Below are 16,580 nucleotides of genomic sequence, written 5' to 3'. Positions count from 1 at the left end.
TTGGAATGAACCACTAGGTAGATAAAATTGGCGCAAGCAATTCGCGATGAGGGACAAAATAACTACACAGGAAATGCCTAAGCTAATGCTAACCTGCTAGCAACTCATCCAACAACTGGTGGGGGGACGACTGGGCGTTGGTTACTCAGACAACTAGAAAGCCACGAACAACCATTACTTTAAAATAGCCATTCTGATACAACAAGCTATAAATGTAATTTCCAAAGCAGTTTTCGAACATTTTGTATACAGTAAGTAGGCTCACCCATAATGTTTACGTTTGCTGCCGCTCAGAAACCGATCATTCACAACCCGACATTCGCGCATACCTACGTACTATGGCCGACGTAATGTCACACCTGAACGACGGAGAGTACGCCAGATACAATGCGTACTGCGATTATGAATAGCAAAAATTAAGGACCAAACATCTCGCGGTAGTTTGTTCATTGCCCGAGTTATCCACATGCTATCGCGACAACAGTGTTACATTTTTCAAAAAATGTAGATCATTTGTTTTCATCTGGATTATTTTCCATCAACAGAAACCTGACAGAAACTGTGCATCTACTTAACTTTCCAAATCGGAAATTTATTTTGCATATATAGATAGATGCACACAGGTTAGTAGTGTATGAAAATAAATATGAATCAAAATAAGAGTTATAAACCTACTTGTTAATTTACAGTTATTTAGTATTAATGTGTTTATTTATGCACTTGGTGAAACTGCAACAACCACTGAGCTATAATAACAGGGGAACAACAAACAACTACATTCCAAAAACAAAATTATCTGGTGACGGAATGCGAAAAGGCGTCAGTTGTATCCATAGAAACTACCACATAATAATGTTGCTTCCACCTATTGGTTAAAACTATCATCAATTTCAGTATGTCCTTTTCCAATTCGGGCACAAACTTTCCAATAATATGCCCATTAATAAACTGCAACCTTGAAGGAGAAAACAAGCTTGAAAAAGAATAATAAAATAACAGGTGTATCCTACATATTTGCCATGGTGAATGAAGGTAAGGGACTGCTCAGTGGCTCAAAGGAAACATGTTTGTCCTTTGTTTTGTGTTCCCTTGTAGTGGATAGCTGCATTATTCCTGAACGATTATGTCGCACCTGTTGTTGTTCAGTGTTACTAGCTACCGCTAGGCTAATGTTTCTAAAACAGACTGTGTTTATTTGAATATTGAGAGCCGTTACAATGTACCAAATGCCATGATATTGAATGCATTGTTATATTGTGTCAATTATCGGAAGTTGTACCTCAGGTATGACCCATGGAAGCAGAAGGGAATTTATATAATGCCCAACCCAGTTAAAACGGTGAGAAGAGCAGACAAACTACTCCAGAAGTTAAAGGGACCAGACAACAAGTAAGTGGTATAGAAGTAGTTTCAGTCAATTCAGATACTGCACATACATAATGTTAAAATAGGCCTAGTATTTTTTGGGACATTTTCAACTAAAATATTTGCACATAACTGATGTCCTGTTTTGACTGGAATAAAAGGATTGACCAAAATGTAACATTTTTAGAGAATCACATGATCTCAGGAAACTACTGTCCCTGCTTGAAACTAATGCTCACAGACACCAGGTAAGGACATGTCAATTCAGCTGAATGTCGAACCCTCTATTTTGTGTTGTACAGTCGTGGCCAAAAGTTTTGAGAATGACACAAATATTAATTTTCACAAAGTCTGCTGCCTCAGTGTCTTTAGATATTTTTGTCAGATGTTAATATGGAATGTTGAAGTATAATTACAAGCATTTCATAAGTGTCAAAGGCTTTTATTGACAATCACATGAAGTTGATGCAAAGAGTCAATATTTGCAGTGTTGACCCTTCTTTTTCAAGACCTCTGCAATCCACCCTGGCATGCTGTCAATGGCAGCCCATTCTTGCATAATCAATGCTTGGAGTTTGTCAGAATTTGTGGGTTTTTGTTTGTACACTTGAGGATTGACCGCTGGAAAAGGCATTGTTCGTCACAAACTGTTCCTGGATGGTTGGGAGAAGTTGCTCTCTGAGGATGTGTTGGTACCATTCTTTATTCCTGGCTGTGTTCTTAGGCAAAATTGTGAGCGAGCCCACTCCCTTGGCTGAGAAGCAACACAACACATGAATGGTTTCAGGATGCTTTACTGTTGGCATGACACAGGACTGATGGTAGTGCTCACCTTGTCTTCTCCGGACAAGCTTTTTTCCGGATGCCCCAAACAATCGTAAAGGGGATTCATCAGTGAAAACGACTTTACCCCCGTCCTCAGCAGTCCAATCCCTGTACCTTTTGCAGTATATCAGTCTGTCCCTGATGTTTTTCCTGGAGAGAAGTGGCTTCTTTGATGCCCTTCTTGACACCAGGCCATCCTCCAAAAGTTTTCGCCTCACTGTGCGTGAAGATGCACTCACACCTGCCTGCTGCCATTCCTGAGCAAGCTGTACTGGTGGTGCCCCGATCCCACAGCTGAATCAACTTTAGGAGACGGTCCTGGCGCTTGCTGGACTTTTTTTGGGTGCCCTGAAGCCTTCTTCACAACAATTGAACCTCCTTGAACTTCTTATTAATGAGCCGATAAATGGTTGATTTAGGTGCAATCTTACTGGCAGAAATATTCTTGCCTGTGAAGCCCTTTTTGTGCAAAGCAATGATGACGGCACATGTTTCCTTGCAGGTGACCATATTTGACAGAGGAAGAACAATGATTCCAAGCACCACCCGCCTTTTGAAGCTTCCAGTATGTTATTCAAACTCAATCAGCATGACAGAGTGATTTCCAGCCTTGTACTTGTCAACACTCACACCTGTGTTAACGAGAGAATCACTGACGTGATGTCAGCTGGTCCTTTTGTGGCAGGGCTGAAATATAGTGGAAATGTTTTTTGGGGATTCAGTTAATTTGCATGGGAAAGAGGGACTTTGCAATTCATCTGATCACTCTTCATAACATTCTGCAGTATATGCAAATTGCCATCATACAAACTGAGGCAGCAGACTTTGTGAAAATTCATATTTGTGCCATTCTCAAAACTTTTGGCCATGACTGTGCAGTATGATGTGATCAGGTTTGTCTGTCTGACATTCCAGGTGGCGGTATTGAGTCAGTCATGTAAGGTCCGCAACAGTGGAGGAAGATCCCAGACCATTCTCCAGCTAAATACTGCCAGCAACAATAGGAGTCAGATTCACATAACCTCTGAAGATCATGAGCTGGAGAAATTCAGGTATATCCCTAAATAATTAATTTAGGATCCCTTGAATATGATTGATCACATAATTAACTTTTCTTTCACATCTTTCCGTCTAACAGTGCAACATACAGAAATCAACATTGTTTCAACAGTCATCCTCAACATAAGCTTTTTTTGAAGATCCTTACCTCTTTGGTCAAGAACAGACTGTGCAGGTAGTCTCATGTGGTATCAACAATTTTTGTGCAGCTGATGAAGGTCTTGAAAGTTGCTCAGTTGTGTGTGTACTTCCTTTGTAGTGACTGGGTCGACCATGCACCACCTGAGTCTGTCCTTAGAGTACTCATCTGTCTACGATTGCTCGTAAGAGAACCACTTTATCAGGTAAAATGAATGATGTGCCTTTTCTTCCTTCAACTTCATATGATGTAAAATAGATATGACTCGTGCTGCCTTTCTCTTTTGACTTGTTGACAAAACCTGACAAGCAAGCAGGACAATTCAACACTCTGATTTCAGGTATCTTTTTAATTCTCGTCATACCCTGTCTTTTCAGAGAGTTTTTCATCAACTCCAAGGTGTTGATCTTCTCGCAAGGGTAAATGTACTTTAAATCTATTTTCAAAAACATTCTAGTCTGACAGTCCTGTGTTGCTTTTTATAGCTGTCACTTTCTATCCCTTTCCCTCCTCTTTTAGTACATGGAGTTGGTGTACAGCAGTTATCTGGGGTGTGGAGAGCAGACATTTGCCATGGAGAAGTTGGTCACCATGATGTGTGAGTTATCAAATCCCCCCAAAAAGTAGCCTGTATTTCCCTCAATGTCCTTCCTTATTGTCCCTTGTCTCTTCATTCCCGAATAGATATGCTTCAGAAACTGTCTGCAGTGGAGGACCAAAGGCAGTGGGTTATTGAGAGTGGCGCTCATAAGGTAAACAACTGTACAAATGTCACTGCCTCATACAATGTACTGTAGGATTGTGTTAAATGAAGAACTGTACTCCTAACTGACTGTTAGTCCAATGTCTGTTCCCCATTACTTGTGGATAGGTTTTTGTTTTTTTCTGTCTTGGAAAGTAGTAACTAATGAGCATATAATGATGTAAGATTTCATGCTCATGCTCAGACCCTGGTAAAGCTCCTATCAACACGTGACAGCAGTGTATTACTAGGTGCCCTCCTAGCACTCACCTCATTGGCTGAGAGGTAACTTCTCTTATAAAGGGACCTTGGGACATCATGCATACCTTTAGTAAAAGTATACACTGTAGCCAACACTTAAATACATCACTTGATCTATCCCCTAGTTCAGAATGCAAGAAGACGATAGGAGAGTTGTCAATCGTGGAGAATCTTCTTGTGATACTACAAGATTATGACTTACTGTCCAAAAGGTACAGTACCTACCTCCCTCGTCAGTTACACTCTATGCGTTCATCTTTGCACAACAAAGTTGCCTCAAAATAACAGTTTGCCTTACACCCCCCATCAACAGCATGACTATATCACTGGCAATAACATGCATCTTCCAATGTCTTGCTTTGATATGTGTTTTGCATATCCATTTTTCTTTGTGTCCCTTTCAGGATGAGTGCAGAGTTGCTGCGGCTGCTTTCCCCGGTGTGGCAGGTGCGGGAGCAGGTGAGGGAGTGCGAGGGCCTGCCGGTGCTGCTCAGCCTGCTGCACGGGGAGCACCTGAAGCTGCTGTGGAGCATAGTGTGGGTCCTGGTCCAGCTGTGTGAGGAGCCAGACACCAGCGCCGAGATACGCACCTGGGGAGGGGTGCAACAGTTGCTCCACATCCTCGACAGGTGAGAGGCTACCTGGATAGACTAAAGAAGTATCATACAAGTTCATGGAGAGCATAGACTACTCAGGAGTTCACTGGGTCAAATGCAGTATATTGGGTGAGGCCTAGGTTAGTGCATATTATGACCTTGAGAAAATTGTGATTATGGGAAAATGGTATGCAACCTCTGGTTAAGCTAATATAGTATTGTCAAGAGTTACTCGAGAGTTTAGTGGGTCAAAGACAGTGGTTGAAACATTGGTTAATGATTATTATGACCATGAGGAAATTCAGATGATGAGAAAGTGGTATGCAACCCAGACCCGTAGGGTTCCGTAATGTACTGTATGCTGTCTGTTCCAGTGAGCGGGCGTACGTTTCGGACCGCTCCTCTATCGAGGCCCTCTGCAGCGCTAATGCAGCGGGACGCATCCAGAGACAGCACGTCAGTGAGGAGCTCAGTCCACAGGAGGATGTGGACGACACCATGTCTCTACAGTCAGGTAGGAACATACACTGGACATGTTGGATATTTAGACTATAGATCATATAGATTGATCTACGTTCAACATGATCTTGTGTAAATGTCTGTCTTTATTGCAGCATGCTGTGCGGCTCTGACTGAGCTCGTTTTGGATGACACCACGGCACATCAGGTGGTTCAGGTAAGGGCGCCTAGCCACAAACAGAAACAGAGTGTTGGCTTACATGAGAACAATCAATGAACTGGACAATATATAGGACTATGATATTGATTCAGAATTGTGTTAGTGGAAAGGGCATTTTTGAAATGCATTCTCTTTGCTTCGTCAGGAGAATGGGGTCTATGTAATTGCGAAATTGATTCTGCCACAAAGCTTTCGCAATGGACCAAAAGCAATATCCCTACAGGTATTACACATTACATAATGGTGTAATTACAATTATCATGTCATGTTTGTCCTTATATTACAATGACAGTCATTATGTTATTGTTGATGTTGACAGTGCTATGCATTTCGGACCCTACGTTTCCTCTTCAGCATGGAATGTAACCGACATCTATTTAAAAGGTAATGACATAAGACATTGTTTCTTAAAGTCAATGTACATATTTTTGTCTTTCAGAAAATGTATTTAAAAAAATATATATATTTTTCAGGCTCTTTCCTACAGATTTATTTGAGCTGTTCATTGATGTTGGACATTATGTGAGAGACATCACTGTCTATGAAGCACTTCAAGCAAAAGTTTCTCTCTACACTGTGAGAACTGCTATACTGTAAAAACGTCTATACGTAACATATAGGTAACTGCCAAAATAAAGGAAACACCAACATATAGTGTCTTAAAAGGGTGTTGGGCCACCAGGAGCCAAAACAGCTTCAATGCATCTTGGCATAGATTCTACAAGTGTCTGGAACTCTATTGTGGAAGCACCTGCTTTCAATATAGTTTTTATACCTCATTTACTCAAGTGTTTTCCATTATTTTGTACGTTCAAGGGCCCTGTCCTGTCTCCTTTTAGATTGTAATGTAAAGCCCCGTATAATCAGAATAATGATTCATTTACTATTTTCATGAACTATTCTCTGCCGTCATTACTACTCTACTCCACTCTGTGAAGATTGTTTACTGGCGTGTTGGCTTACATTTAGCAGGAGGAATTGGACAGCCTGAGGGAGAATATTGAGACTGTCGACCACAACCGCCCTCCTCTGAGAGTGATCAATGGCTACTCCATACTGGACCATCTAGGCACTGGGGCATTCGGCAGTGTGTTCAAGGTAGAGCCTCCCACTGAGCCATTCATCAGTGCCAACCTTAATGTGCCTGTATGAGTGGACACATGACAATTACAATGTGGTTGCGATGTGGTTACAATGTGGTTGTGATTGATGTGGCATGTCTGATTGTGCTTTGATTTCAAGGACTCATGATCACTAGAATTTTGCTACCTCTACATGCTTGAGTTTGAATTTGTACCATTTGGCATGACTATGGAGTGGTTTTAGTGCCAAAAGAAATTGAATCCGAAGTGTATTTTGGCACTAATATCACTCTACACATGTCTTTAACATTCTTTCTGGTATATTTTCTACCTGTTTGGTTTTGATTGTTGTGTGCGGTTGTGCTGAGAGGTGAGGAAACAGAGTGGTCAGAACCTTCTGGCTCTGAAGGAAGTGAATCTCCACAACCCTGCCTTCGGTAAAGATAAGAAATCCAGAGACAGCAACGTGGAGAAGATAGTGTCTGAGCTCACCATCATTAAGGAACAGGTTAGCATTGGTTTACTATCGGCCAGATACAGTAGTTTATGTCTCACACGTTGCTTTTGTTTGTTGATATTCTACCATGTGGTTATATATAATATTACCTACAACACACCAGTCAGTACCTCTTTTTGAATGATGAGCACTCATGCTTTTTTTTCTCTGTTCCCTGAAGATGATCCATCCAAATGTTGTGAAATATTACAAGACATTCTTGAAAGGTAAGTATCAGACACACACCACTATTTTTTAAATTTAATTTCTGTATTTTTTATTTAACATTTATTTAACTTAGGCAAGTCAGTTAAGAACAAATTGTTTTTTATAATGAGGGCCTACCAAAAGGCCTCCTGTGGGGACGGTGGCCTGGGATTAAAAATACAAATAAATACAATATAAATATAGGACAAAACACACATCACAACAAGAGAGACAACACTACATAAAGAGAGACCTAAGATGACAACATAGCAAGGCAGCAACACATGACAACACAGCATGGTAGCAACACAACATGGTAGCAGAGCAAAACACGGTACAAACATTATTGGGCACGGACAACAGCACAAAGGGCAAGAAGGTAGAGACAACAATACATCACACAAAGCATCGAGTTAACATTATTAAGATATCAGCTTTTGAAATGGCTATGAACACTGTTTCAGGTGACAGGCTATACATTGTCATGGAGTTGATAGAAGGTGTTCCCCTCTGGGACCATTTCAACTCTCTGAAAGAGAAGGAGCAGCAATTCACAGAGGAGAGACTTTGGAACATATTCATCCAGGTAAGTATCGGCCTCCATTGCTTTGCACTGACAACAAAGCTACTGTAACTGTGAATTCTCTCTTGGATAATTGCTATGAATGAATGAATGAATCGTTCAATGCCATGATGTTGTTTACTAAAGAATGCATATCCCTGTTTTTTTTTTCTCCCGATGAAATTCCTCAGATGTGTCTGGCTTTAAGGTACCTGCACAAGGAGAAGAGGATCGTCCACCGAGATCTCACTCCTAATAACGTCATGCTGGGAGAGAGGGACAAAGTCACTATCAGTCAGTCAATCACAGTTGTCCTTTTCATGCTCTATTTCTCTCCCCTCATGGCATCTTCTACTAAAACCAGAGGCACACGTAAACATGAATGAGTCCTTCCGCAAACCACTTACCATTCGTTTTACGTACATCATGTCATTATGCCTGAGGGTATACGTGTCGGTAAAACATTTGACCTGAATCCATTTCAGCTGACTTTGGGCTGGCTAAACAGAAACAGGAGAACAGCAAGCTAACATCAGTGGTTGGGACCATACTGTACTCCTGGTGAGTTATGTGTATAGTTGTTACTCATACTCGGGGGAGATTTCAGGTAGATCTGTCCTGATGATGAAGTAGGTCGTTTCTTAAGGTACGACTGCCTTTATCAAGCTTCATTACTGACACTCCAATATCATTTGAATGATCTCTACAACTACCATTTTGCGTGTGTGTGTGTGTGTGTGTGTGTATAGTCCAGAGATAGTGAAGAGTGAGCCATATGGGGAGAAGGCTGATGTCTGGGCTAGCGGATGTATCCTCTACCAGATGGCCACACTGAGGCCTCCATTCTACAGCAGCAACATGCTCTCCCTCGCCACCAAGGTAACATGCAAACGCACATATGCACACACACTACTCACATAGGTTCTCTATGTATCTAGGGCTATTGTTGCTAAACTGTGGTTTGTGTTAGTAGATTGTGGAGGCAGTCTATGAACCAGTGGAGGAAGGCATTTTCTCAGAGAGAGTCACAGACATGATTAAATGGTAAGTATAAATATAGTATAAAAGTATTCAAATATGATGAAGTTAATTCATTTATGTTTCACTTAAAGATCTTTGATGTGGATAGCAAAGAGCTCCCATTGTATCACACAAATCAATGATGGACAATGCTTGATAAGATGCTACATTATCTGATTACTACCTAAATAACTCCCATAATACCCCTCAGCTGCCTGACAACAGACGCAGACTTGCGTCCAGACATTGTGGAAGTCAGCTCCAAGATCTCTGACATCATGATGAGGTTCATGGACAGTTTGTATACTTCCCAGAATGCTTTGGAGAGGAGGGCAGAGCGAGACAGGAAGCGAGCACAGAAGTACTTCCTGGAGAGCCATCGGGGCAGGGTCAGCTGCTGCCACTCCTCTAAAGACCAGGAGAAAACCAGTACTAGGACTGACTCTGATGAGTCCATGGTACCATATTCCTCTTTAGGCCACAGCTCAAATCAAAGCAAAAAAATACCCAGCCAAGGTAAATCTTTCTTGGATTATATGGCGATAATTAATGTTTCTCATAACATTTGCTACCGTCTTGATTATGATCTATGTGTTTATATAGATAATGTCTCAGATAAAGATCTAGATCCCTCTCATACCAACATCTCCACTGTCTCGGGGTATAAAGACGCTGGTGAGCACTTGAATCCAAAATGCTCACTTGAATTTAGATCATTCAATTACTAGGAGTATTTCCAAGTGTAATGTTTGGATTGGAATCAATGTATGTTTTTTTATTGTTAAAGGGCCGATACAGAGTAGTGTCAGTGCTTCTGTGGTAGATGAACCAAAATTAGCTGGGTGAGTCTATATACGATCATACTCTGATATATTAAATGTTGTTGAATGTTACCCATATCATCATTTCATCTGAAGAGTGCCTGTACTGTTTGTGTCATGACAACAGTTTGTCAGTCAAGTGATAAAATAACCATCCTGTTTTCCTCAGTGGTGAGTTTGCTGTTCCGAAGCCAAAACCTCGACCAGGTAAATTGGATCATTTTGAAGGATGTTCTTCTTTCCTCCTTCAACTTTGGTTAAGTGGGTTCAACTCAACTGATAAACATGTGGGTTTCATAGTGTCAGCAGGAATCTGTGTGTCTCAGAGGAAGGTTCGGCAGATCGATGATCCCGTCCAAAGACTCCTGGTACAACTGCATAAGATCATTTACATCACTCAGGTAAGTCTATATGTACTTTAGATTTTTATTTGATTTAGAGTTCCGGTAATAATAATGAGAGCTATGTACCAGTTGGTTGGTGTATACAGTATGTCTAGCTAGACATTTGAGCCATTATACTTTAAATCGTACTGTTTCTAACCATTTTATGTTCAGCTTCCCCCAGCTCTTCAGCACAGTGTCAAACGGCGGGCGATTGAGAGATTCAAAAAGTCCCTGTTCCACTACGAAAGCAGTCCCTACTATCTCAAGGTGGAGCTTAACAAGGTAAGTACAAGACACCAGGAACTTACAGCAACGTTAGAGCGGTCTGCCTCAACTATGGATTTGCGCTGCGGTAGTCAGCGTGGCATTGTAAGCCTATATACCAGTCTAGTTCATCTAACAGGTCAAACCCGTATGTGTTGTTCTCCATTTTGTTTCCAGCTGCTTCAGGGGTCTCCAGAGCTAATGGAGTCAGGCTCTGCCAGCTCAGACTGGTTGTCTCTGGTCCAGTCTTTTGGAGGAGACCATCTAGGTGCTGCCAAGCAAGCAGGGTTGGGTAGGTTACTTTCTAAATGTAATCCGTTACAGTTACTAGTTACCTGTCCCAAATTGTAATCGGTAACGTAATCTGATTACATTCGGTTAATTTTAGATTACTTTCCCCTTAAGAGGCATTAGAAGAAGGCAAAAATGTATGTTACCAATTGAACAACGTCTATTGCAGGATAAATCAATGTTAAAGTTTACATAGCTGGCCATATTGTTACATTTTACTCTATGGGTTGGTTATGTAGGCTTCTTCTAACCCATCGCTCTCTAGTACATATAATAATACCATTAAATTATATCTTTACATTAAAAACCAAAGTCTATCAGAGTTCCAGTCATTCCAATAAATGTTTTACACCCTGGATCTTCAAAAATAGGACATGGAAATGTGGAAGTATAGATTAGCCAAATTGTTTTACCTGAGCGTGACCCCAAAACTAACGACTTATTAGCCAGCCCCACTCTGTTGTTTATGATTTATGATTGTTATCATGGTGGACTGATTGGGCTGATTGATTCGAGTTGAAAAGTAAATTCTGCTCTCATGGAATGGCATGTTTTGAGAACTACTGGAAAGTGCTATTTACATGTGAAAAAGGAATGCCATATGCTACATTTGCTATAGGCCTATTGTTTACCTTTTTGTTTGTGACACTTTGATATCTTGATAATATGCAGCTGCTTAAATCCACAGATGAAACAATAACAAAATGGTCGCCCTGCCTCTTTTGGTAAAAACCACTCTCAGATTAATAGACAGAGCTATGGATCCATAGACTGACCATCCATGATATCAAGAATATTGTTTTAACCATGTTATGAGACCATACAGTGTTTGTTTATAAACATTGGAGTAAAACAAGATTATATTTTGGGTTCTCATGGAGTGTGACAGTTGAACTTAAGCTCATGAGGTATTTATACGTTTTTTCACTGGCTGTCCACTGGTTTCAAAAATAATGAATGATGGGCATCTTCCTAAATTCAAACATTATTGGGTTCAAATACACATTTAGGTTTGTGAACAGCCATCCACAACAACCACAATCCGTACGGCACAAATAGCTAAATGAGAGAGCAGCAGTGTGATTCACATCAATGCGCGATGTAGATAACAACAATAGTAAGTGATATCCGTATCCACGTAGATGACACAACTACTGTCATCCTTTCCTTCAAGTTGGATAATCTTTGGATGCCGACAGCAGTCGCACCATTGGAAAACATAGCTTGGACTGTAACCTACAAAAGCTTATTCCTGCTCTTTTCCCGCGATCCATCAAACACATTTGGCGTGTCATCATAGTGTTCTCTGAGTTGTGGTCAGACTCGCTCAGGTGGAACAAACTTAAACGTCATTGAGAAAACAGAGAAGTGTCAAATATTTTTTTTCTCACAAACATCCTTTCTGAATTTAAAAGTAATCCTTCAAGTAATTATCTAGTTTTTCCAAAGTATTTGTAATCTGATTAATCTTTTTGCTGGTAACGGATTAGTTACTTTATTTTATTCCGTACATTTCTCCCTAACCTCATTACTACCCTAACCTCAGTGCTAGTGCATACTTGTTAACGTAGTGTCACGATCATTATAATGAGTGGACCAAGATGCAGCGTGGTATGGTTCAATCCTCTTTATTTTGAAGAGAAACTCAAAGAAAACAATAAATCATGAAACGTGACGCTACAATAGTGCTCACAGGCAACTATACATAGTCAAGATCCCACAAAGGGGAAATGGCTGCCTAAATATGATCCCCAATCAGAGACAACAATAAACAGCTGCCTCTGATTGGGAACCAGACCAGGCCAACATAGAAATATAATCACCTAGATGACCCACCCTAGTCACACCCTGACCTAACCAACAGAGAATTAAAAGCTCTCTATGGTCAGGGTGTGACACGTAGCAACCTAACAGAATACTGAGCCAAGAACCAAAGCTACGTGATGAATGTTGTGTTCTCATGTTGTCTCCCATGGGGGTTGCTATAACCCTTGTCTAGGTGTTTAGAAGCCTAAAATGTAACTTTTTGCTACAGGTGATATGGAAAATGGTGATCTCAAGGAGGGAATTAGCTATGAGCAGATGCAGGTTAATATCAGTTTTTTTTATTGTATAGAAATAAATACAATAGGATAGCCTGTTGTAGTTGACATATTTCTAGACATGTGGATGTCTATGTCTGGCTGAAACTGTGAATCTGGTTAGGAAATATGAATGCTATAAGTGATCTTTCATTTCAGGCCATTATAGAGGAGGTTCTGGAGGAGAATGGATACTACAACGCAATGAGGATTGACCAGGGTGCAACAGGGACAAACAAGTGACCTTCATCCTTAGAAATCATATCTTCATTGACATGCTAGTGTTTTCCAGTCACACTCGAAATGGGCTAGCACTACATTTCTTTGAGAGGCTGATAACCTTGAGAAGGAAGTAGATCAATGATACACAGTCTGCATAAAGGGGAAGTGTTTCACGACAGGCTCAAACAGACAAATAGTACTGATTTCGGATCAAAGAAAGCAGTCATACGTCTTCAACACATATGCAGATTAGACTATTTATGGCCTATGGAGTTTTTCCTCTTTGAGTTTGCACTGAGCTAATGTACTCATGCATTGATCATATGTACAAATCTATACAGATTCTAGGGTCTTTCTCAGTGTTGTGTGAAGTTTGTGTGGTTATTTTGTGATCTCTCTCTCTCTCTCTCAGGTTACACTTTCTTTAACTCTAAGTAGACTCAGGATAGGGATATTACTGCTTTATCTCTGGTATTGTCTGACCTGCATCAGATGGCATGTTCCTAATGTCGCTATACACTGACTTGTTTGTTGTTGTTGTTGTTGAGGACATTTGCACAGTTAAATAGTCTACTTCCAGATGATATTCTATGTTAAATGTTATTAATTGTACATTTTCATTTGTTTCTAAACAGCTATGCTTTGAGGAAATCTCAGGTGAAGCGAGATGCACTTTCTACCTATGTTTAACTTTCTTCAGACAGGTATCCATGTCCTCAGGTGTGTTAATAGAAACTATTGCATGTATTTCCATTACATGGGAAATAAATCTATTGCTGTGGAGAATTCTGTTTGTATGTCTGGCTTTAGATTATTCAATTAAATGTATTTATAAAGCCCTTCTTACATCTGCTGATGTCACAAAGTGCCGTACAGAAACCCAGCCTAAAACCCCAAACAGCAAGCAATGCAGGTGTAGAAGCACGGTGACTAGGAAAAACTCCCTAGAAAGGTCCGAACCAAGGAAAACCTAGAAAGGAATCAGGCTATGAGGGTGGCCAGTCCCCTTCTGGCTGTGCCGGGTGGAGATTATAACAGAACATGGCAAAGATGTTCAAATGTTCATAGATGACCAGCAGTGTCAAATAATAATAATCACATTGGTTGTCGAGGGTGCAACAAGTCAGCACCTCAGTAGTAAATGTCAGTTGGCTTTTCATAGCTGAACATTCAGAGTATCTCTACCGCTCCTGCTGTCTCTAGTGAGTTGAAAACAGCAGGTCTGGGACAGGTAGCACATCCAGTGAACAGGTCAGGGTTCCATAGCCGCAGGCAGAACAGTAAAAACTGGAGCAGCAGCGCGTCCAGTTGGACTGGGGACAGCAAGGAGTCATCTGGCCAGGTAGCCCTGAGGCATTTTCACAGGACATCGGATAAGACAGGAGAAATACTCCAGATATAACAGACTGACCCTAGCCCCCGACACATAAACTACTGCAGCATAAATACTGGAAGATGAGACAGGAGGGGTCGGGAGACACTGTGGCCCCATCCGACGATACCCCCGGACAGGGCCAAACAGGCAGGATATAACCCCACCCACTTTGCCAAAGCACAGCCCCCACACCACTAGAGGAATATCTTCAACCACCAACTTACCATCCTGAGACAAGGCCGAGTATAGCCCGCAAAGATCTCTGCCACGGCACAACCCATGGGGGGGCGCCAACCCGGAAAAGAAGATCACGTCAGTCACTCAACCCACTCAAGTGACGCGCCCCTCCTAGGAACGGCATGGAAGAGCACCAGTAAGCCAGTGACTCTAGCCCCTCTAGCCCCTGTAATAGGGTTAGAGGCAGAGAATCCCAGAGGAGAGATGGGAACAGGCCAGGCAGAGACAGCAAGGGAGGTTTGTTTGCTCCAGTACCTTTCCGTTAACCTTCACACTCCTGGGCCAGACTACACTCAATCATAGGACCTATTGACGAGATGAGTCTTCATTAAAGACTTAAAGGTTGGGACCTGCCTCTAGTCTTACTGGTCTCCCTGGAGGGGCGTCACATGGGTACTGATGTGGTCATCAGCCCAATCCATAAAAATGGAGCTCTATGGTGTGGGGGCTGTGGAGAAAGCCCTGCCTCCAGCTGTTTGCTTAGAAATTCTAGGGACAGTAAGGAGGCCTGCATCTTGTGACCATAGCGTGCGTGTAGGTATGACCTGGCAGGACCAAATCGGAGAGATAGGTTATAATAGGAGCAAGCCCATGTAATGCTTTGTAGGTGAGCAGTAAAACCTTGAAATCAGCCCTTGCCTTAACAGGAAGCCAGTGTAGAGAGGCTAGCACTGGAATAATATGATTTTTTTTAAATGGTTCTAGTCAAGATTCTAGCAGCCGTGTTTAGCACTAACTGAAGTTTATTTGGTGCCGGTTCCCCTCTTTCCACTGGGATTCTCTGCCTCTAACCCTATTACAGGGGCCACTGGCTTACTGGGGCTCTCTCAAATGTACAGCGTCCCTGGAGGGGTTTCGTCATCCTGTGAAAACAATGGGTTGATTCACTGATGTGGTCATCCTGTCTTTCCCGACAGATAAGATCTAAACTAGGCCAGAACTTGTCCGTGTAGACCAATTTGGGTTTCCAATTTCTCCAAAAGAATGGATTTTGCCGTGACGGAGATCTTTGTGGGCTATAAAAGGTCTCAGCCTTGTCTCAGGATGGGGTAAGTCGGAGTTTGTCTTCAAAAAGGCCTTTTAATTTAAAAATTGAGCCCTAGGACCATGCCTCAGGACTACCTGACATATTTATTATGTTCAACATATGAGGGCCAAGCACAGGAAGCAGCTCTTTCAGTAGTTTAGTTGGAATAGGGTCCAGTATGCAGCTTGAAGGTTTAGAGGCCATGATTATTTTCATCAATGTGTCAAGAGATATAGTACAAAACAACTTGTCTCCCTTGATCCTAGGTCTTGTGCAGACTCGGGACAACTGAGCTTTGGAGCTCTGAAGTGAAAGCCATCCTCTCTTGGGGAATGCTGCTTTTTAGTTAGCTTTGCGACAGTATCAAAAATACATTTTGGATTGTTCTTATTTTCCTCAATTAAATTGGAAAAATAGGATGATCGAGCAGCAGTGAGGGCTCTTCAATACTGCGCAGTACTATCCTTCCAAGCTAGTCGGTAGACTTCCAGTTTGGTGTAGCGCCAATTCCGTTCCAATTTTCTGGAAGCTTGCTTCAGAACTCGGATATTTTCTGTATACCAGGGAGCTAGTTTCTTATGACAAATGTTTTTTGTTTTTAGGGGTGCGACTGCATCTATGGTATTGCTCAAGGTTAAATTGAGTTCCTCAGTTAGGTGGTTAACTGATTTTTGTACTCTGACGTCCTTGGATAGGCGGAGGGAGTCTGGAAGGGCATCTAGGAGTCTTTGGGTTGTCAGAGAATTATTAGCACGGCTTTTGATGATCCTTGGTTGGTCTGAGCAGATTATTTGTTGCGATTCCAAACGTAAAAAAATGGTGGTCCAATAGTCCACGATTATG

The 16,580-nt window shown here is 41.6% G+C and overlaps 1 protein-coding gene across 1 annotated transcript; it reads left to right on the top strand.

Annotated features, from left to right (window-relative positions):
• Positions 1-350: 350 nt before the first annotated feature.
• On the top strand, positions 351-13,876 carry LOC135521606 (serine/threonine-protein kinase Nek10-like). The gene is made up of 34 exons (XM_064947321.1): positions 351-391; positions 1,285-1,389; positions 1,553-1,613; positions 3,106-3,242; positions 3,329-3,424; positions 3,509-3,593; positions 3,766-3,807; positions 3,908-3,986; positions 4,073-4,140; positions 4,336-4,415; positions 4,517-4,603; positions 4,796-5,020; positions 5,362-5,501; positions 5,602-5,663; positions 5,812-5,889; positions 5,986-6,050; positions 6,140-6,242; positions 6,636-6,764; positions 7,119-7,256; positions 7,426-7,471; positions 7,916-8,037; positions 8,205-8,307; positions 8,499-8,574; positions 8,763-8,892; positions 8,987-9,057; positions 9,245-9,549; positions 9,637-9,708; positions 9,821-9,875; positions 10,024-10,061; positions 10,155-10,255; positions 10,412-10,522; positions 10,682-10,784; positions 12,828-12,883; positions 13,036-13,876. The coding sequence occupies exons 1-34, from the start codon at positions 351-353 to the stop codon at positions 13,117-13,119; spliced, it is 3,294 nt and encodes a 1,097-aa protein (XP_064803393.1). The 3' UTR covers positions 13,120-13,876.
• Positions 13,877-16,580: the final 2,704 nt, after the last annotated feature.

The sequence above is a fragment of the Oncorhynchus masou genome, chromosome 30 (assembly GCF_036934945.1).
Source record: "Oncorhynchus masou masou isolate Uvic2021 chromosome 30, UVic_Omas_1.1, whole genome shotgun sequence".
Lineage (NCBI taxonomy): Eukaryota > Metazoa > Chordata > Actinopteri > Salmoniformes > Salmonidae > Oncorhynchus > Oncorhynchus masou.
Note: the sequence above shows the minus strand (reverse complement) of the source record. Positions and strands in the feature narration are given on the sequence as shown.

Coding starts and splice junctions, on each gene's coding strand:
- LOC135521606 (XM_064947321.1), top strand. CDS start 351: ATGTCACACCTGAACGACGGAGAGTACGCCAGATACAATGC. Junction 6,051..6,139: donor AACCGACATCTATTTAAAAG/GTAATGACATAA, acceptor TATATTTTTCAG/GCTCTTTCCTACAGATTTAT. Junction 9,058..9,244: donor GTCACAGACATGATTAAATG/GTAAGTATAAAT, acceptor AATACCCCTCAG/CTGCCTGACAACAGACGCAG.